This window comes from Callorhinus ursinus, unplaced genomic scaffold (genome assembly GCF_003265705.2).
Source record: "Callorhinus ursinus isolate GAN/ISIS: 27379988/994484 unplaced genomic scaffold, GSC_fseal_2.0 scaffold7, whole genome shotgun sequence".
Taxonomy (NCBI): domain Eukaryota; kingdom Metazoa; phylum Chordata; class Mammalia; order Carnivora; family Otariidae; genus Callorhinus; species Callorhinus ursinus.
Genome location: NW_027397069.1, coordinates 61214383 through 61233505, shown reverse-complemented (window position 1 = coordinate 61233505; position 19123 = coordinate 61214383). Strand labels below are relative to the sequence as shown.

At 37.0% G+C, this 19123-nt stretch overlaps 1 protein-coding gene and 1 pseudogene across 4 annotated transcripts in view; both read right to left on the bottom strand.

Moving 5' to 3' along the window:
* The window catches only part of CCDC169 (coiled-coil domain containing 169), a 45054-nt gene that overhangs the window by 10606 nt on the left and 15325 nt on the right, over positions 1-19123 (bottom strand). For all 4 annotated transcript variants that reach the window (XM_073894679.1, XM_025875035.2, XM_025875033.2 and 1 more), the window contains 3 exons: positions 7839-7937; positions 7564-7617; positions 414-490 (listed from right to left, as the gene is read on the bottom strand). In XM_073894679.1, coding sequence (XP_073750780.1) covers positions 414-490; positions 7564-7617; positions 7839-7937 — 230 coding nt within the window. The remainder of the gene's footprint in view (positions 1-413; positions 491-7563; positions 7618-7838; positions 7938-19123) is intronic.
* Positions 3383-6113, bottom strand: LOC112826759 (peptidyl-prolyl cis-trans isomerase D pseudogene; annotated as a pseudogene).

The following is a 19123-nucleotide window of genomic DNA, read 5'->3' as shown; positions in this document are numbered from 1 at the left end:
ATTTTTGTTTGCATTGGAAAACACAGTTTTCCAATGATGCTGCATTGTCTTCTACACTAATTTCAGTGTCTATATTTCATCTGTAAAAAAGTTAAGGCTGGTAATTTAATTGTATTTATATTGTTAATGGTGTAGATTTAGGCTCCTTTTGGGTAGCATATTGTTTTAGCTTAGAAAGTAAGAACTTATCTTGTTGGAAGACAAAACATATTCTTGGGATCTACAAAAATGTATATAAATAGTGAATAGAGAGCATAAATTTCTTTAAGTTCTTTTACCATCTGTTTGTTATCTTATATCGTTGCTAAAAAATCTAGAAGTTCAACTTCCAAAATATAATGCACACCTGTTTTGTCAGTATCATTCACATGCAAATATAATTAATTAGAAAGGAAAGATATAGTTAGACTTACATTTTCACTAGATTCTCTTTCATTCTAGGCAGTTGATCCATCTGTTGCCTTTTAGAAACTTGGTATGAGTCAGAGACCTGAAATACAAACATTTGAGCATTTGTCCTCTTATTTCATGACTGATTTTGGAGATAAGAGGAACAGTCCATTCTCAATTAACTCTTTTATAACCAGGCCCTTAAGTGGTATGCATAAAGGAAGCTAGAGCATAATGGGAAATTCTGGCCTTCTCCAGTATTAAAAGGCTTCTAAAGATTATGGAAACTCCTTTATCTCAATCCTACATTCCATGTGATTTTTAAAATAAATATAGAGGAAATTGTGAAAATCATATCATCTTTGTGGTATAAAGATCATTAAAAGTTTTCATAACAGACACTCAAAATAAATTATATACTCTGCCATTAAGAAAGATATGACAATAGAGTGGAAATGGAAAAACAAGATCATATTTTCATTTTTGTTTGTTTTGAGACACTTCTGTGATACAAAAGTGGAGACTTTCTGTAGGTGGTATAAGTAAAATTTCCATTACAGGAACAGTTGAGGCTGGTGACCTTAGAGATGGCATTGAAGACATGAGTAAATGAGATCATTCAGTAAGAACACAGAGAGAAGTAAGAGAGTTGATGATAAAAACTTGAGAAAGCAACTTTTAAGGGGTAGGAGAATTACTAAAGGCCATCCCTGAAAAAATACTGGCATGGAAGTCAAGAGGTGGGTGATATTCAAAAAGTGAGCATAGTTAGCAATATGAAATGCCTCAGAGATGTCTACACTACCAGGAGGTTTGAAAAGAAGTCATTAAGTTTGGCTATTAAAAAGTAAACTGTGCCAGAGCCCAGTGCTGGGGGTCAGAAAGGAATTGAAAGAGGTCGAAGACTAAAAGCAAAGCAGTGAGTATATCCACCCTTGCACGAAGTTTGAGAAAAGAAAAGCTAAGGTAGTAGTTTTATTAAGACGGGGTAAAATAGGGGCACCTGGGTGGCTCAGTTGGTTAAGCGGCTGCCTTCGGCTCAGGTCATGATCCTGGGGTCCTGGGATCAAGGCCCACGTCCGGCTCCCTGCTCAGCAGAGAGCCTCCTTCTCCCTCCCCCTCTGCCTGCCACTCTGCCTACTTGTGCTCTCTATCTCTCTGTCAAATAAATAAATAAAATCTTTAAAAAAAAAAAAAGATGGGGTAAAATAAAAGTTGGTTTCTGTTTTATTTTGGTGGAAGAGATGAGCATCTTTGTGAAGATGTTAGATCATCTTTGCTAAGTGGGACAATTTTGGGCACATTGGACCAGATGGAATTCACTCATTTATTCACTCAGCAAATGCTATTGAGCATCCACTATGTGCCACCTCCAGTTTAGCACTGGGGCACAAAGATAAGTCACAGTTCTTACAATCTATTGGAGCATAATACATAGATTATACAATTCACTGCCTTGGCAGAGGTTTGCACAGGTGCTTTGTAAGCATAAGGCAGATGCTAGTTCAAGCCATAGGGGGCCTGGAAGAGTAGCCAATTAAGAGCTAAGGAAAGGACATTCCAGGCAGAAGAAGCAGGAAGGGCCTACAAGTATAAGACAGCATGACATATGCAGGGACCATATATATCGTTGGTCTGGCTGCAGTACATGGTGTGAGTAGGGACACAGCTGGAAAGGCAGGTGTTGGAAAGGATCTTGTAGACTACACTGAGCTTTGCTGAAATCCTTTGGACAATAAAAATCACTGAAGGCTTTAAATAGGGAACATCACCAGAGCGCCCAGGTGGCTCAGTCAGTTAAGCGTCCAACTTTTGATTTCAGCTCAGGTACTGATCTCAGGGTCCTAGGATCCAGGCCCAAGTCTGGCTCCATGCTCGGTGGGGAGTTTGCTTGGGGATTTGCTCCCTCTCTCTCTGCCCCTCCCCTGCCAAATAAATACGTCTTTTTTTTTTAATTTAATTTAATTTATTTATTTGTCAGAGAGAGAGAGAGCAAGCACAAGCAGGGGGAGCAGCAGAGGGAGAGGGAGAAGCAGACTCCCCGCTGAGCAAGGAGCCTGATGCGGGACTCAATCCCAGGACCCTGGGATCATGACCTGAGCCAAAGGCAGACGCTTAAGTGACTGAGCCACCCAAGTGCCCCTAAACAAATCTTTTTAAAAAAAGTAGGGAACAACACCATATCTGTATTTCAGAATGATTGCTCAGGCAGCAGAGGAGAAAAAATTGAGTATGGTGGTGGCAATATTTTAATAGCTATGCTGTTGAGATTATATTTCAAGTCTAGATTTAAATCTAGGGAGCTCTAGGGTTCCTGGGTGGCTCAGTCAGTTAAGCGTCTGCCTTAGGCTCAGATCATGATACTAGAATCCCAGACCTGAGCGCCCCCATCCGAAGCCGGGCTTGTTAGGGAGTCTGCTTCTCCTTCTGCCCCTCCCCCTGCTCATGCTCTCTCTCTCTCTCTCTCTCTCTGTCACTCTCTCTCAAATAAATAAATAAAATCTTTTAAAAAGAAAATAAAAATAAATCTGGGGAGCTCTATTTTCAAATGAATAATAATAAAATAGAGTTGTCCAAAAAGACAACAGAAAGAGCTGGATAGTCTGGAACCTATGACATAAGGAATTGCTAGTGTAACTTTTGTGGTAATTTAATATTTTAGCTTAGGGAAAAAAAACTATGGAAACACTTAAGGGTTGTTTTCATATCTTTGAGAACCTGCCACAGAGGAGACATATAGAATTGTCCTGTGTTCTTCAGTGGAAGAAACTAAAACCAATACGTTTTAAGGAAGGAGAATAAGGAGAATTACATGATGCTTTAACAATTCTAATAATTAGAATTGCCCGACAATGAAACAGAACAGCCTCAGGTTCATTATCTGTAAACCAAAGCATTATATTCAATAGTGTCTCAGATCTACTGCTAAAATTCCACATTTATGGAAACAGAAGTTTATTATGTGTTACAAGTTCTAGTCAGCCTTTCTGCCTTTTTTTTTTTTGTAACACTGTTTTATTAAGAGTGAACTCTTTTCAGTATTCCTAAACTGTAAACAATGGGAAACTGAAGTATCAAAGGAAACACATCAGGGATTATATATAACGGACAAAAATCTTTGACTGTTGAATCACAGATCTGTACTTCTGAAACAAATAACACAACATATTTTAAGAAAAAAGGAAAAGAAGAAGATAACAGGAGAGGAAGAAAAGGGGAGTATGTCAGAGGGGGAGACGAACCATGAGAGATGATGGACTCTGAAAAACAAACTGAGGGTTCTAGAGGGTAGGGGGGTGGGGGGATGGGTTAGCCTGGTGATGGGTATTGAGGAGGGCACATTCTGCATGGAGCACTGGGTGTTATGAACCAACAATGAATCATGGAACACTGCATCAAAAACTAATGATGTAATATATGGTGATTAACATAACAATAAAAAATAAAAAAAATAAAAAAAAACCTTTAAATTTTCTTATTCCCTTTATATAACAATCAATGCATATTTAAGTAAAAGCGAACTTCTTACTAGGCAAATATTTTTGCATACGCTGCCTTCTCTTTATCTTTTTGTGCTTTTATCTTTTGTGCGACTTTCAGCAATTCTGCCTGGATAGCTTTATCTTCAGGTGCTATCTCCTGAGCTTTCTTAAGATCAGCCAATGCTTGATCGTATTCTTTTAATCCTTGCCGTCCTTGAGCTCTACGGTACAATGCTTTGGTATTGGATGGGTCTATTCCAAGAGCCTCCAAACAACTGTCGATTGCTCCCTGCCAATTTGACATCTTCAGTTTACAAGCACCAATATTCAGCACGCAGCTTAAAACTGTAGGTTGCAGCTTCGATCTATCTGCTTGCTCAATAATGGCCTTTGAACCTTCCACATATCTTAAAACTTTTGTATATTTTTTAATGGCCATCTCCCAGTTCTGAGATTTGAAAAAAATATTTCCAATATTTTTTACAACTTCTGTTATTAGTAAAATTTTATTTACATCTTTTAAATCTATATCTGCATCCTCAGGGAAGTCTGGATGACTGTCACCAGAGCCATCTTTTGGGAATATGCCCCAATTATCCCCTTCCTTCAATTCTCTGCATTCTGCAATAACACACAATTTGGCAGGTTTTTCACCTTTCACTTGTACATTTTCCAGTATCCTTGCCATACCCATTCCTTTAATTACTTGGCCAAATACCACATGTTTCCCATCCAAGTGAGGAGTCGGGACTGTTGTGATAAAGAATTGAGAACCATTTGTATTGCAGCCTGCATTTGCCATGCTCAATAAACCTTCCTGATCATGCTTATAATAGCAATTTTCACTGTCAAATTTTTCACCATAAATACTTTCTCCACCTGTCCCATTTTGATTTGAGAAGTCTCCACCCAGAATCACAAATTCCTTAATAATTTGATGGAAAGGGCATCTTTTGAAATGGAGAGGTTTCCCAGTTGTGGGTCCAATGCCTTTTTCTCCTGTAAACACTCTGCATGAAAATTTTCTGCAGTTTTGGGTACACTATCTGCAAACAATTCTAAGACAATTCGACAAACTCAATCCCCTCCGATGTCCACATCAAATAAGACTCTGGGGTTACTGGGGTTGGAGAGCTTAGTTTGGGGGGATGGGTGAGACATTTTAAATTGCAGATGCGCTTGGGAGCAAACTCAGAGAAGCTCGTGGACGACTGGCAGCTCAACCCAAAAGTGGCTTTCTCCTCTGCCTGACTTTTAAGTAATGCAACAAACCTATATATGCTTACAACTCAATGTCCATACTGTATACATATTGCATAAATTAGAAAAATCCTGAGATATGGAAACTCACAGTTTCATTCAAAACACTGAAGACAGCAGAAGTATAAACAGCAGCCTCAGCAAATAGCTCTAGTTATCTACCTAAGAATCAATTATTTATGTATTCACCACGGAAGGAACTGCAGATCATCCGTTGACCTTTCCCATCACCCTAATATCCACATGGTCAGAACCATTTTGACTATAAAGACTAACAATTCATTCTAGAGTGAAAATCCTTATTAACATTTATACTGGGGAACAGGATTAACATCTTCCTGGGAAGCTGTTAAAATAGGCTTTGATTGTATGTTCGGTGATCCTGTATAATCAGAGTAGAACCTATTCCACCTTAGTGAATTTTTCAGATAAACAAATAAAGCTAAAGGAGGAAGGCTGAGGCAAGTAGAAATTCTAATGCCTCCGTCACAGAGAGAGAGGCTAGGGAGATCAGAAAAGAAAATAGGAAAATAATGTTCACCACTTACTAGAATTTAGAACATATTATGGGCCAGGCATTTTACTCAGCACTTTATATACCTTTCATCTCTAAACACTTACAAATCCCCTGCAAGACAGTACTATGATTTCCTGTTCTACCAAGAAGGAAAGAAATTAGGCCCCAAAAGTTCACACTACAATTAGGTACCAAGCTGGGATTTAATCCAAATTTAAATGACTCCAAAACCTGTGGTCTTTCCTCAAATCATGGTCTTATAAAGCAGTTAGCATTTATGCTAGAACTTGAAGGAAGCAGAATTGGCACATATGAAAAGCAGCATATTCCAGGTGGAGTCATGGTCTGAGGAAAGGCATGAGGGTGTCTGCCTCAGTTGGCAGTGATGCCAACTGAGTATCCAGGACCATCAAGTGTGAACTGACTGTTTTATGGGTAAGAGACTACAGGAGTGACTCTACTTTTTTTTTAAGATTTTATTTATTTATTTGACAGAGAGACACACAGAGAGAGAGGGAACACAAGCAGGGAGAGTGGGAGAGGGAGAAGCAGGCTTCCTGCCGAGCAGGGAGCCCAATGCAGGGCTTGATCCCAGGACCCTGGGATCATGACCTGAGCCAAGGGCAGATGCTTAATGACTGAGCTACCCAGGTGCCCCAGGAGTGATTCTATTTTGTCTCAATTTCCTAACTTAATCTTAGTCACTACTAGAGAAAAAGAAAAGAAGTCCAAGCCTCCCTTTATCCACCACTGCCCTGACTTTCATTCCCAAATTGTTCTATACATTCCCTTATCAGCTCTAAGCCCCAATCCTAACTCCCTTCCTCTCCATCCTTTCACTGATCCTCTGGAAATACCAGATCAGTGATTAGCAGACTATGGCAAACTTAGCCCTCAAGGTCCTCTACTTCCTTGCCTCACCTAGTTAATGTCCTCAAGACTCCAACCTTCTTCTTGGCTCTTCCTCCCCTGACCATCCCTTTGATACTCTTCAGAGCTATATTCTAAACCATCTTTTCTTTTCACCCTGTATACTCTCCCTGATGCATTTCATTCATTCATATGGCTTCCTTTACTATCTATATGCTAATAATTTCCATGTCTATATCTCCAATTTTTATCTTTTCTACCCTGAGATTCATATATCCAACTGCTCTTTGGACACTTCCATTTAGATAATGTGCATTGAAAACTAAACTCATATCCTGATTTTAAAATATATATCAAAATAAAGTTAACAAGGATTAAATATTTAAATGTAAAACATTTAGCCAAGTACTAAAAAAAATGTGATAAATGTTATGAAACATTGAGATGAAGACTTTTAAACTATGACATCAGAAGCCATAAATAAAAATTGGCTCTGACACCATCAAAACAAAAACTCAGTAATACTAACATCATCATAAATAAAACTGAAAGGCAAATGAAAAACTATGGAAAATATGTGCAACATCATTCATAATTTACTGATCACTTTCCTGTCCTGTCATTTGTATGTACACACTTTCCTATCTTGTATTGTAAGTACACCCTTTCTAGTAATAGTGCAGTATCTTAGGCCTCACTGTGAATAATTATGACATAATATGCCATGAATTTCATGATAACTGAGGGATAACTGCTTATTTGCTTGAATTCTAGAAATTATAAATCAAACTAAAAGGATAACTAAGGAAGCAAATATGCAAAATATTCCCTTAATCTGGGAAACTTTTATCTCCTTTTTACCTTTTTATAAAACCTATAAATTTTCCTTTTCACCTTCCATATTTAGAAACTTGGTATATTTTCTCCCATAATTCCAACATATGTTTGTTTATCAAACCAAACCAATCAAAAGCCTAGAAAAAGTGAAAAATGTAATTTACAGTAAGAGGAAACTCTTAAAATTTGGAAGACAACAAAAGTTACCCGAGACATTTCAGCTAGGTATCTACGGCGCTCATTGTTGGTCTTGTGGTAAGCCTAGAGGAAAAATACATAATTAAAGAATCCAACATCAGAGAGGATTTGCATTATTAGCAAGACTATTACTAAGTCAAGTTTATGTCTCTATGCTGTTTTTTAAAATAGTGTAGGAAATAGTTTTTTAAGTATTTAGTGATAATAATATAGTAGGTTTGTAGATAACATACTAAAAATAATGGCAGTTACAAAGAAATGTCTAGTACAGAATAAAAACAAACCTTTGATTCTTGTTCCAGTCTCAGTGCACAGTCTTTCACTTGATTTTCAAGGCTTCTTTTCTCTTTTTCTAGCCATTTAAGTAATGTGTTTAAGTATTTCTGAAAGTATAAATAGTAAATTTTTACATGTACTCATGTTGTAAATAACAGTAAGAAATTTCTTCACTGGAAAATGCCTCTGCCTCATAACATTCTGTGACTTCAAATTCTATAATATGTACCTTTTAAGTAATAGCAATAATAATAATTACAATATTTATTTAACCCTAACAATATTCCAAGTCTGTACTTGTGCTAAGTGCTTTCCACAAATTATTTCATTTAATCCTTATAAAAGCCAGGAAGATGGCTAATATATTTATTTCCATTTTACTGTTGAGAAAATTGCATCTGATAGATGTTAAGTAACTGGTCCAAAGACACACAGATAATAAATGGTAGAGCTGGAATTAGAAGCCAGGTAGTTTGGGGTGCCTGGCTGGCTCAGTCAGTGGAGCATGAGACACTTGATCTCGAGCTCCATGTTGGATGTAGAGATTACTTAAAAATAAAATCTAAAAAAAAAAAAAAAAAAGAACCCAGGTAATCTGACTCCAAAGGTCACACATGCTAAACAATATTATTATATATTTTTCATATGACTGATTCCAGTGTAACAACAGTACAGTAGAAGAACAGACAATAAAGTTGATGACCAGGAGAACTGAGAAAATATTGCAGAGTAGGACAGTTCTGGAAACTAAGACCTCAAGCCAAATACCATTCATCACAAATAGCTGGAGCTGAGTGGAGGTTTAGCCAAATGCCAGAGCAGTACTGCATTACAGCAATTTGGTTTAAAAATTTAATCCTTAAGAAAAACAAACTGAGGGTTCTAGAGGGGAAGGGGTTGGGGGGATGGGTTAGCCTGGTGATGGGTATTAAAGAGGGCACGTTCTGCGTGGAGCACTGGGTGTTATGCACAAACAATGAATCATGGAACACTACCTCAAAAACTAATGATGTAATGTATGGTGATTAACATAACAATAATTTTTTTAAATTTAATCCTTAAACCAATAGCTAATTATTTGCAGTAACTCCAATTATTTCTCATATTCTTACACATTACCACATTAACATTAAAAAAATCTCCAAAATGAATTCTACATAACCCTTGTTGGTCATGATTTAGGTCACTTAAGTTATTAAAAGAAACATTTAAAGAAAAAGAGAAGCAGCTGATTTAAATCTTCACAAAGCAAAACTGCAAGATATTTTAGAGCTCATACCCTCCTCCTGAAAAACAGTTAATTCTCTACAAACTTATTTTCTCTCCTAGATACTTGTTAATACTTATTAGAATATAAAAAACTGTATCAATAGAATAATTAGGTCAGCTGAAACAAGGCAAGTTCTTGTCTCTAAAAATAACACCAGTGATAATACAAATCTCTTGGTTATGACAATTCTCCACTATGCATATTTGGTTACCATTAAAACATAACTGGGTGATATTTCTCAGGCAGGCCTTATTTGTCTTGGAAAACCATGCACTGGTGTCATATATGGCCTGCAGTCCCCCTCCCCCAAATACAAACTTGCTCCAGAAGAAGTCCATGAAAGCCCCACAAATTTAAGAGGTTAAACTGAGTTATCTTATAGAAAATTAAACCCTTATGAAATAAACCACTGCTCAAGATAAAGAGTTTTTGAAGAAATAATCAAGGAGTGATGGAAGTGGTTCAAAATTTTGCTGTATAGACCCTTGTTAGGAGAATTCCAAGCTTAGTCTACCATAGTAACATGGTTTAGTTACATCACTTGTTAAATACATTTTTATAAATGTAAAAGAGAATCTAACTCTTTTTAATATTGTTTCAATGGGAAAATGCACTCTAAGTTCTAAAAGAAATTAGCTTATCAATAAACTACTGTAATACAAATTATTTTTATATTAAAGATGACCTGAATGAGATATGACCCAAAACTAGAAATTCACACAAGAAACGTACATATGAAATAGGTAAAATTCAAGGCAATACATGACTAAATGCCAAAATGTGAAACACAGACAATAAATGCCTCACAAGTTTTTGAAAGAGGCTGATCAACATGGGCTAGAGCATTCAGGATCCCCCAAAGGGGAAGGATTTGAATGGGCAAAAAAAGAGGGAGAAGGGGAGCTATATATTGATCAAAGACTTGAGTCAAATGATTATTTAGTGGTAATGATAGAGCTAAAGCAAGATATCTGAGCAATAAATAAGAGATAAGGTAAGATAAATAAGGAAGGACCTGGTTATAGAAGACTTAGACTGCCAGGGTCAGGAAGCTAAATGCTGGGAGCTATCAGAAATTATTAAACAAGTGGCATGATGAGAGCAGGGGGTTAGGAATACTAATTAAGTGGCAACTTCTATGAGAAAAGGATGTTTTGTGTTATTGATTGATGTGGCTCCGTCAGTTAAGCATTGGCCTTCGGCTCAGGTCATGATCCCAGGGTCCTAGGATCGAGCCCAGCATTAGGTTCCCTGCTCAGTGGGGAGCCTGCTTCTCCCACTCCCTCTGCCCCTGCCCCTGCTCACGCTCTCTTGCCCTCTCAAATAAATAAATAAATAAAATCTTTAAAAAATTAAAATAAAATGCAAAAATATATAACTCCTGGAAGATGACATAAGAGAAAACTTAGATGACCTTGGGTATGGTGGTACTTTTTTAGATACAACACCAAAGGTACTATCCATGAAAGAAATAATAAATAAGCTGGTCTTCATTAAAATTAAAAAAACTTCTGCTCTATGAAAGACAATGACAAGAGAATTAGAAGACAAGCCACACACTGGGAGAAAATATTTGCAAAACACACATCTGATAATGGACTGTTACCTAAAATACACAAAGAACTCTTAAAAGTCAACAACAACCTGCTTTAAAAATGGACCAAAGATCTTATCAAATACCTCATCAAAGAAAATATACGGATGAAAAATAAGCACATGAGAAAATGCTCCACACCGTATGTCATCAGGGAAATGCAAATTAAAACACAAGGAGATACCACTACTCATCTATGAGAATGGCCAAAATCCACAACACTGAAAATACCAAATGCCAATGATGATGTGGAGCAATAGAAACTCTCATATAATGCAGGTGGGAATGCAAAATGGTACAGCTTCTTTAGAAGACAGTCTGGCAGGAGTTCCTGGGTGGCTCAGTCAGTTAAGTGTAGGACTCTTGATTTCTTTTTTTTTTAAAGATTTTATTTATTTATTTGAGAGAGAGAGAGAATGAGAGATAGAAAGCATGGGAGGGAAGAGGGTCAGAGGGAGAAGCAGACTCCCCGCCGAGCAGGAAGCCCGATGCGGGACTCGATCCCGGGATTCCAGGATCATGACCTGAGCCGAAGGCAGTTGTTTAACCAACTGAGCCACCCAGGCGCCAGGACTCTTGATTTCTGCTCAGGTCATGATCTCAGGGTTATGGGATCGAGCCACGTCAGGCTCTGTGCTCAGCACGGAGTCTGCTTGTCCTTCTCCCTCTGTTTCTCCCCCTGCTAGTGTTCTCTCTCTCAAATAAATGAATAAAATCTTCCAAAAAAAAAAAAGAAGTCTGGCAGTTTCTTACAAAACTAAACATACTCTTACCATACGATCTAGTGATTGCATTCCTTGGTATTTGCTCAAAGGAGTTGAAACTTAGATCCCTACAAAAACCTGCATATTTATTCATAGCTGCTAAAACTTGGAGGTAACCAAGATGTCCTTCAGTAGGTGGATGGATAAATGAACTATGATTACATCCAGACAATGAAATATTCAGCACTAAAAACAAATGAACTATAAAGGCATGAAAAAAACATGGAGGAATCTTAAATGCATATTACTAAGTGAAAGAAGTCAATCTGAAAAGGTTATATACTGTATGACTGCATCTATATGACATTCTGGAAAAGGCAAAACTATGCAGACAATAAAAAGATCATGGTTGCCAGAGGTTGGGGGTGGATAGTGGGAAGGAACAGGTGGAGCACAGAGGATTTTTAGGCAGTGAAAATACTCCATATTATACTACAAGGATGGATATATGTCATTATACATTTTCCAAACCCAGAGAATGTATAACACCAAGAGTAAACCCTAAGGTAAACTATGGATTTTGGGTGATTATGATGAGTCAATGTAGGTTCATTCCAGTAATGTTGATAATGGAGAGGCTATGCATGTGTAGGGGTAGGCAGTATGTGAGAAATCTCTGCACCTTCCTTCCAATTTTGTTAAGAATCTAAAACTGCTCTAAAAAAAAGGTATTAAGAAGCACTGAAGTTACTGTAGTATAATTTTATAATTTTAAAGGATTTCTGATGTTTATAATAATTTTTTAATGGATAACTACAAATACCTTGCTTTTAATGATCCAGGATATTTAATGACTAATACAGTTTTTACAAAATCCAGAATGTATTCTCGTTTTCTCCCCAGGACAATTTTTTAAATTAATTAATTAATTAATACCTTTTTTAAAAGCAGTTTTAGGTTCTTAACAAAATGGTTTTATCAAAGGCACATATTCTCTCATCGCATTACTTATAATTCATTAGAAGACCCAAACTTAATGTTCTTCATCTTTCTAAGGAGCTTGTTTTAGCTGATTATATAATTAATGGTCAAATACTAGAAAACTATAGCCTGAAAAGATATGCTAAAGCCATGGCTAAATTGAAGATTCCACTGGAAATTAACCAAAAAGAAATTACAAACAGAAAAATTAATTCCTCTCTTATCATAGAGGAGCTGTTTTGTTTCTGATACTAATCAGTACTTAATATTTCACCTATGCTCATGCCTTAATTTGCTTGGAAAGGGTCACTTCCAACGGTACATTGAAACAACAGGGTAAGAATAAGAAATTTCAGGACACTGTTACATACCTGAAAGCAAATATACTTAGTTGGTTTTTTTTTCTTTTCTTAAGGCCCTTTCTTCTATCCTAAGTAAAAACAAAGCTCTATTAGCCAACTTTTTAAGCAATGGTAATTGCTATACTATACTAAAGAACATATAAAAACTACAAGTAAAAAAAAAATCACTCTACTGAATGCTTATAAGAGAAAAATACGAGAATACAATTAATCACAGCTCCAAGATATGCCATACTTTTCAATGAACGCAATTGCAATGAATGAATACAGCCTTCTGCATGCTTAAATACCAAGTGCCCCCTTGTGGACAACATTGTTATTAGATTTATATATAAAATCTGTTATTTGTTTTGTGATTTGAGGCTACACACCTGTCTCCAAACTGACACATGATCTTCAGGGAGAACACAAATCTGGTGATATCTGGGACAGACATCAGGAAGCAGTCTCAGATGGATTCTACATATCTACCACTAGCCAGATGGCTAGTGGGAATTCCTCTTCTTGCTTTGTTTATACCACATTCTTGAGAATCCAAGATCCCTTCAGTAGCCCTTTCACTATGTGGCTGATATATCACTTTAAACACAAATATATTTAGGGATGTCAATAGTGCTTTAGGCTCACTACTATTAACCCTGGTTATTACATTCTAAAATATATATTTATGACTTTTAAAACAAAATTTCTAAGAATGTTCTGAAGGTGGAAATAACCAGAATGAACGCAGTGGGAGCATGACTGAATGCTGCAGTGAAGTAATAGTTCCCTGGAAGGTCCAAACTGGGCTGAATGTTTGTCCAGGACCCCATGAAGCAGCATAACTAAAAGAAGAATCTGACTCACAATATAGGGAATCACATTTGGGAAAATGGTATGGGGCATCAGGATGAACAAAAGAGTAGGGCAATGATTAAGGACATCGGAAGTCAGCATGTAGAACATAAATGGACCAAAATAGAGAATGGTATGAGGGGAGAGTCTTGTTTCTTTAAAGGCTCAAGTACATGATGAAGACACTAGTCTGGCTGTTTGAAAGAATTTGTAAGATTTAAAACCATCTCTTCCTTCATGCTTTTCCTGCTAAGCAGGGCAAGGAGAGAGATTTTATGGTCTGTCCTAAGGAAAGTTGAAACATACTTCAGAAGGGAAACTAGGTAAATATCCAAAAGTTAATATTTCAAGAAGTAAATTGACCAAAGGATTAACTTGCAAAGAGGACAATTCACCTAGGATTCTAAATTTACCAATTTATCAAAAACTTGCTTTTAGGAGAGTCTTCCATGCATGTGAACTTATAACTGAAACATTCTTTTTCTGAATATATTTTTCAATGATGATACTAAATGCTAAGCCATTTTCATAAATTTTAGTTTTTAACAAATTGAACATTCTTTAAATGCTAGGGTTATAAACATAAGAATGTATTCAAAGATTTAGACTTCAGCAAATTAATTTCCTGTAACTTGATTTTCTACAAATTGATCAAGAGTTTTCCAGAAAACATTTAATGTGAAACTCAACATTTTCCTAAATAATGTTTCTCTGTTTCCATACTTTCTCCTTCATGTCTTCCTTCACCAGATAGCCTTATTGGCTTTGGGAGCAGGATCTTCTGTGCTATCTCCATCTGACTGATAGAGTGTGTGTTCTGGAGAGGTTTCCCTGAAGGGACCAAGATGTCTGGGTGTAATGAGAAACAAGGGAATGCACTGATTGGAAAAAGAAGCAGAGAGAAATAGAAGTGCTATGGTCTGAACGTCTGTGTCCTCCCCAAATTCATACGTTGAAATCCTGATGCCTCAAGTGATGGTATTTGGGAGATGCTCAGGTCATGAGGGTAGAGGCCTCATGAATAGGATTAATGCTCTTGTAAAAAAGACTCTACAGAGGTCCTTAGCCCCTCCCACCATGTGAGGACACAACAAGAAGGAGCCATCTCTGAACCAAAAATCAAGCTGTGTTACCAAACACCGTATCTGCTGGTACCGTGATCCTGGACTTCCAGACTCCATAACTGTGAGAAGTATATTTCTGTTGTTTGTAAGCCACCTAGTCTGTGGTATTTTTTTATAGCAGCCAAAACAGACTTTAAGGTAAGGGGTCATCAGTTTTATGACTCCTAATGAATCAAGGAACAGGACTTCAACCATGAAATAGAGTTGACCACAGGGATATGGTAGAACTTTTTGATAAAGGTTTTATAGTAACTTTTCACAAGAGAGGCTATCTTTCTCTGAGGGATCTAAATCCCCTAAATCTGTTATTGCTGTTGCTATTTTATATATAATAGTGCTTTGCAATAGAACCTATTGAGATGTCGCTAAAAAATACAAATGCCCAGGCCTTATCCCAGACCTACCAAATAAGGATCTCTGGGGGTAAGCCCAAGAATGTGCATTTTTAATAAATTATTCACATGATTCTTACACAGTTTGAAAATTAAAGGACCACAATTCTACATATTGACCAGCAACTAGGGACATGGCAGTGCTGGACAGTAAAGGAAAATAGGGAAGTAGAGAGGCCAATCATTGTGCCCGTTTGCAGCACAGTGTCATAGGTACTAAGCTTGAGTGGGCCTAAATAAATTAATCAAAGAGAGAAGACATCAACTACCAGTATGCTAATAGTGCCAGTAAAGCACAAAAGATTACTCAAAACATTGCTGGGAACCACCTATGGGGCTGTGTACCAGGAGCCATAAAGTTCTGATAAAGAGTTTAGCTGAATCCTCAGCTTCGTATTCTAACTGGAGATTAAAGAAGCCTAGAGTCCCATGTCAGAACCTGAAAAATAGCTACTGCTCATCAGAGACAACACAACCTCATTATCCTTAACTTTTAGTCATCTGGAATGCTTAAAACAGATTCTAGTCTTCCAGTGAATGGCAATAGATCTTTGCTCAATACACAGGAAATTCTTGGAAGTAGGCACTAGGTTCTTCTGGTGGATGTAAATAGAAGGGGTTCGAAAATGTCCACCCAGCAATCCCAAGAAAAGTAAAAGTTCAGTGCTTTTTATTATATCCCTGAAGAAGCCCCTGCTTTCTGGAAAGGTACTAAAAAGCCACAGAATTCTACTATACTTTTAAGAGGTACCAGAAGATTCACAGCTTATATAACAGCACAGCTGAATAACTGAAAACATATTGCACAACTTACCCTTGTCCTTATTTCCTTGAAATGGGCTAAGGTTAATTTCACAACAGGCTTGTTTTAATGAAAGTTAGAGCTCCCTCTAAAGTTCCCATTATCAAGGAAAGGGAAGAAGGGAACTAACACTTTATCAAGGGAAGTGCTTACTGTGTTAGGCACTATGCTATTTGCTTTACATATCTCCAATAATCTTCATGACAAACTTGCAAGAGAGCTTAATTAATTTCATTTTACATATGAGGAAATTAAGCCTCAGAGAGATGAAATAATTTCCTTAGTGCCCCATAGTTTGAATTTGAACCAGGACAGTCTAATTCTAAAAAGCCAAGTTTCTGGGTAAAGTGGGTTACACCCACCCCATTGTCTCACTCCTTCTTTTTCCACTACACCACATTTTCTTTCAATAGCCTACCTTCTAATTTGCTTCTAATCTGCTTACCTTCTTCCCCTTTGAATCAATAATGTGCTGGAACTTCCGACCATGTACTTTATCCTACCATGCACCTGAAATTTCTTGAAGAACATTCTTCTGCTGAACCTTCATTAAACACTTCTCCTCCCTTGGCTTCTGTGATATTACTCTTTTCCAGTTCTTCCCTCTCCCTTTCTCAATAATTTTGTTCCCAGTTATCTTCACTGAATCGCCTCCTCAGCTAAGTGTTCGTATTCCCTAGGGTTCCATCCTTAATCCTTCTTTTCAGACTTTGTATTTCTTTCTGAGTAATCTCATACTTTCATGAAGGCAGGTGACAAGGATGACTCCATGATCTCTCTATTCAGAGAGACAACTTTCCATAGTCTAAAACCATGTCCAGGTGCTTGCTGATCACTATCATCTGTATAATACACACAAAACTAAACTCATTTCCTAACACTCCGCCTGCTTCTGATTCCTACAGTGCTATTCACTGTAATCATTGTTCAAGGGAGAGTCCTTAATCTTCCTCCAATCCTCTCCCAGTCTCACCTGAGCATCCATGTACTCATAAAATCCACATTCCTAAATATCTCTTCAATCGGTCATAGTGCGTCCATCCCCATATACTACTGCCCAAGCTGAACAACTCACCTTCCCTTACCTGGACTGTTACAAACGTGTCCTATCTGGTTTCCCTGCCTCAAATCTCACCCACCCTGGGGAAGCCTTTCTCCATGGAGGGGAGGGAAGGCTTTTAAACTGTATATTAAATATTTCAAAAGCTTCCCGCCACATATAAAAAGGTTCACGCGCATACAAAATCCTTTGTTATTGAGGCTCTGCTTATATTTCCAGTCTTATCTCCCATCACCTCTTTTATTTATTACAGACCTGCAGAACTAACTGGAGACCTGAGGTGTCTTTTGATTGATCCAGAGGGATTTTATCATTATTTGAAAATGTGCAAATCCCATGATATAAATATTTCACTCTGTGCACTACAGCAGTGGTTCTCAAACTCTGGTGTATATCTGAATTATCTGGAAAGTTAATAAAGAACTCAGAAGTGGCAAGCTGGTTGAAGGACAGGGCTGGCTTTTGTATTTTTATGAAGTTCCCTACGTGATTCTGTTACTTACCAAAGTTTAAGGACCACTGCGTTAAAGCTAGGGCCAGCAAACTATAGCCTATAGACCAAATCCAGCCACAGGCTGTTTTTGTAAGCCAAGATTTGTTAGAATAAAACCGTACCTATTCATTTAGGTATTGTCTATGGCTTCTTTCACACCACAATGGCAGCATCAAATAGTTGTAGCAGAGATCAAATGGCCTGCAAAGTATTAACTATTTAGCCCTCTACAGAAAAATTAGCCAATTCTGGAGGAACACTTTATATCAGGAGACATGTATAAGTATGTTCCCTGAGGCAATGTTTGTCACAGTGAGATTTTGAAAAATCCTCAATGTACATAAATAGGGGAATAAATAAATTAAGATATGTATTATTATACTATATATGTATAGTAGAATACTATGTAGCAAATAAAATTTACCAGATCTTTATGCATTAACATGGACAGAATAAAAATGGATGATGTGTACAATATATTTTTACATGCATTTTTAGACACAATATCTGGAAAAAGGTATTTAAAAATAAATTAGAATGGTATATGCCAAATCCATGATCATACTTGCCTATAAAGGGAAAGAGACACAAGGGGAATAAAAGTGTCCTCAACTCTATAGATTGTTTTCATTAAAACATTTGAAATCAAAAAGTGACAAAAATTAAAGATTTGCTAATACTAGAATATACTGTTTGCCATATTATCCTCTGTGGGGTTTATTTTATTCAAAATTAAAACCACAAATAACCTAAAATATTCAACTATAGGGAAAAGGAATTGAACATTAATAATCCAATGCAATGAAATATAATGTAGCTCTTAAAAATATACATGAAGAAAATGTAACATAAGAAATTATTGGTTTAATTGTCCATGATTAGTACAGGACACAAAATTGTCCATGGAATAGGGTTAATATTATATATATATTTTAAAAGTGTTATCCTTATTTGTTCCTTTTTGGGGTTCATTTATTTATTGGGTTGTAATTTTTAATCAATATACATGCATGTAGAACTTTAAAAAAAGAGGTCAATAGTAGATATATTTGACTTAATATTTATCTTTGTCTTTTATTTTCCATATAGTATTAAATGAATACATATTACTTTAAAATGAAATGGTACTTAGGGTGCCTGGGTGGCTCAGTCATCTAAGCATCTGACTTTGGCTCAGGTCATGATCTCAGGGTCCTGCAATGGAGCCCCCAGTTGACAGTCAGGCTACCTGCTCAGTGGGGAGTCTGTTTCTCCCTCTCCCTCTGCCTCTCTCACCCCCAATCCCCCACCTTGTGCGAGCTCTCTCAAATAAATAAAATCTTTAAAAAAAAAAATGAAATGGTACTCATTGAAAGTGACCTTGTGTGGCAAATAGAGCTAATTGCATAACAGATACTCATTTTCTACCCTTCTTCCTACTACTGTACTCAGTAAAACACTAAATTTCCCAGCCTTTCTTGTGATACAGGAGGCCATATGATGCAGTTTTAACCAATGAGATGTAAGGGGAGACTGTGTGCAGCAAGCTGGAAAATGTTTTGAAAGAAAACAAACTTGACTGGCCTCCACTTTGCCCTTTTCCCTTCACCTACTTCTTTCTATTGAAAGAGAAGATGAAGCAGGTGAGAAAGTGAAGCAGCCATTTTGTGAGCATGGCGAACAAAAGTCATTCATTAA